At 38.9% G+C, this 3566-nt stretch overlaps 1 protein-coding gene across 1 annotated transcript; it reads right to left on the bottom strand.

Moving 5' to 3' along the window:
* Positions 1–205: 205 nt before the first annotated feature.
* Positions 206–529, bottom strand: LOC149832112 (uncharacterized). Its single transcript, XM_090013163.1, has one exon. It carries the CDS (start codon positions 527–529, stop codon positions 206–208), a length of 324 nt encoding a protein of 107 aa, XP_089869289.1.
* Positions 530–3566: the final 3037 nt, after the last annotated feature.

The raw sequence follows: 3566 nt of genomic DNA, 5'->3' as shown, positions 1-3566 counted from the left end.
TGAAATGTGAAAAAGAAAAAGAAAAAATTGTATACAAATTCATATAATTGTAACATACATGTTCATGAGTTATCCATGTTGCCACTCCCCATCTCCACCTCCTCTTCTTCCTCTGCTTCAATTGAGCCCAAGATCTCTGAAGACGAGGCTTATAACTTGCAAAATTCAGCTAAATCCAATTCTCTGAACTTCAGCAGTTGATCCTTCAGTGGTGCAATGGATTAGGCCCAGTTGGAACAAGTCTCTTCTCCACGCCATACCTCGGATCGATCTCATTTCCGATAGGATCGACGACCGGATCTCCCCTAGCTCTTGATCTTGCACTCATTCTTGTCTGTGATCTCTTCCTCGCCCTCTCCCTCGTGATCGCTTCCCAAGAAGAAAAATTGGCATTCACCAACATCTTTCTGTGGAGAAGAGCAGGAGAGAGGCTGTGCCTGCTTTTATTCAACATGTTGCACCCATGAACCAACAGAGCCAGAATGACAGACACCCATATGACCATCCCCACAACATGTGTCATCCTCATCTTCACTTCTGTCCCTAGCAGAAGAATGCAAGGCTTGAATGGCTTCTTCTGCACTTGGCAATCAGCAGAGCTTTGGATTGAATAACACCAACAACCAAAATATGACGAGAGAGACACATGAGAACTAGCAAATGAGACCTCTCTCCTGTTTCCTTCTCCCGCTTTCTCTCTCTCTCTCCCTATCTCTGCTTTCTTAAAACAAGGAGATCATGAAATGGGGAGTTGAAATTCAAAGAGTGTTGAGTGTTTGCTTGGGTTTTGACTCACTTTTTGTGCTAATTTAATTGGGCCTTGAGTTGTTTGTCCCAGCTGATGCGGAGAGAGAAGCGGGGAAGCCAGCTTAGTCCTGCCCTCCCCCCCTCTCCACCCTTCCCAACATTTCCTTGATCTTCAAGTAAAAATTAAATCTTGTCAAAACTTCCTCCAAACTTCACCCCAACAATAAATATTATGGTTTGGAATGGCTTGGGAGTTATTTACGATTACAAGTTGCAACTACCCTTTTGTTTACATGATATCAACATCAATATCCATTAAGCAATTTGCAGGGCAATGACCTTATGAAGCCACATACCACTGTTACTTGGTGTGTGTCATACGGCCCCTGGATCTTGACAAATAGGTGGATTGGTGGGACCACCCACTTGAATGTTGGGCTTGTCTTTGTGGGGTCCCACCAAAAATGTGCATTTAGAGGCATGGATTCTGGGTCTTAGAGGCCAGTTGGATGGATGTTTGCACTGTTGTAAATGCCATTAAAGATATATAGTGTCAGTGTTATACATGGCGCTAGATCAGTGATCCTGTTTAGGGCTGTCAATGGGTCGGGTCTGCATCAAGTACTTCACCTGACACAAACCGAGTATGGACATTAAAAAAGATGCTGATCTGAATATTACTTCACGACCTGAACCCAACCAGAGTAATATGCAGGTTGATTGTGATTTTGGTTAGATATTCAACTCGATCTTATTTGACCCGAGCATTTTATATGTATTTTTTATGCAAATAAGCCGCTTTAATTATATGGATCCAGGTTTGGGATTTCATTTTCTTGACCTGACAAAATCAGAATCCAACAACTAGTTATTTGTGTAGAAAATCTTGATGAGACTGATGCCCGAACCATTGACAGCCCTAATCCAAAGGCATCATGGTTTGTTTGGGATTGACCAAAAACGACACTGTTGGTAGGGTTCACTCTTGGTAATCAGCCTTTCCATTCCAACTCCTACGTCAACCACATGGCTGTTTCAGCAATTAATATTAATATAATATTCTCATTCATAAGTGCTATTTGAAGAAAAGTAAAAGCTAACAGTTCTCAATTTATTCGAGCACAATCATTGAAAAAGGAAAACCATGCATGAAAAAGTTACTGATATCAAACAGTATATGGTGTGTTAGATTTCCCCTTCTAGATTTCTGATGGTACTTAGTCTTCATAATTTCTGGCCAGAAATTAGGTTAAAATTACAAATTATAAATGGCTACTTGCTTCAAATGACCCACATCATTGAAAGCCTTAGAGACACTGATTTTAATGTATGAATTGGTGTTTTATAAAGGCTATTAATTGGCTGTCACACATACACAAAATGATACATTTCTTTTAGTTGGGCACTTGAGAGACATTAGTGTCCGTGTGTGTGTGTGTGTGCGCGCGCGCGCACGCGGGGCCGTGCAATAATACTCATATGGTTTAAATTTACTTTCGTTTAATTTGAAGCAGTTGATGAGAACCAATTCTAACACCCTTGTAAACATCAGCGATCTGCACGTGTGGTTGTGTAGATGCGTGTGTTAATGCACGTTATGAGTAATGGGTAGGTGTGAAATGATAGGTGCTAAATGAGTTTTTTAGGATTTTTTTATTTTATTTTTAAATTCTGATGGTAATCTATGTACTTGATTTTATAGGGATCAGCTCTTGAAGTCTTCTATTCCAAGACATGGGTGGGTTTTTATAAGGTTCAAAAAATCAACTGTCCAAAATCTTTGTAAATTTTTTAGGCTTCAAATCTCATATTTTCATCAAAAACACATGATCTAGCTGGGGATTCTTGGTAAATCGACCATGCCCAATACATTTTTGGGGTCAGAACTGTGAAAAAAACAACAGAAGAGCAGAAAAACTCATTTAGAATGTGTCAATTTTGCTATATATATAATGCACTCGATTATAAGTCCAATTTAGTTGGAATCACATGATTCAAATAGTTTTGAATCAATCTTACCTCGTAGATGTATCTAGCATATTCTATTTAGTGAAAACAAACTTTGAATAATATTTTTTATGAAAAAGCTCACTTTTTAAGTAAAAAATCAGTGCATTTGCAACCATCTATTTTTTGCATCGCTGAAAAAACTTATACACAGGTCAGATTCCAGTGATTCAAAAGTTGATTCTCACTAAAAATGGCATGTTTTCTTGCAAAACCAACCCTGCAAATACATTCAACATGATGTATTTTAGAAGAATCGACTGTCGGAACGTGCTCTTTTGACAAAAAAAAATTGGATGCTTGAATTTTGTGGAAGTTTTTTTGTTTGAAAGGCAAGCTGAGGTTAACCCCTACCAGTTATACAACTATATCATTGGGTTTGGGTTTTGAACCTGCAACATCCCAACATAAGGTGACCCACTAGCTGCTCCTACCAGACAAGCAGAGCTCCCCCCCCCCCCCCCCCCACCCCTTGGTGATTTTGTGAAAGTTTTGAGTCATTGATTTTCAAACCTTAAAAATCCTGTTTTTGCATCACAATCGGATAATTCAAGAGCCAATCTCTTTGAAACCAAGCATGTTGATTGTATCTATGCAATCACATTTAAGAAGAAAAATGAGAAAAAAAATCCATCGAAATTTGGGTTCACATTATATATATATATATATATATATAGAGAGAGAGAGAGAGAGAGAGAGAGAGAGATTTGGTTGTCCCATACAGTTCTGGCTTTCAATGTATGAGTTGGTCTGAATTGTCAATATCATGAAGTTGGTCATCAAGATGGAGCTCTCCCAGTCAAACCTGAAGT

This window comes from Nuphar pumila, chromosome 7, assembly GCF_984573655.1.
Source record: "Nuphar pumila chromosome 7, dmNupPumi1.hap1.1, whole genome shotgun sequence".
NCBI classification, from domain to species: domain Eukaryota; kingdom Viridiplantae; phylum Streptophyta; class Magnoliopsida; order Nymphaeales; family Nymphaeaceae; genus Nuphar; species Nuphar pumila.
The sequence above is the reverse complement of the archived record's forward strand: the minus strand, read 5'-3'. Positions and strand labels throughout refer to the sequence as shown.

What these genes read in the sequence shown, in the direction of transcription:
- LOC149832112 (XM_090013163.1), bottom strand. Translation starts at nt 529, where the DNA reads ATGAGGATGACACATGTTGTGGGGATGGTCATATGGGTGTCTGTCATT.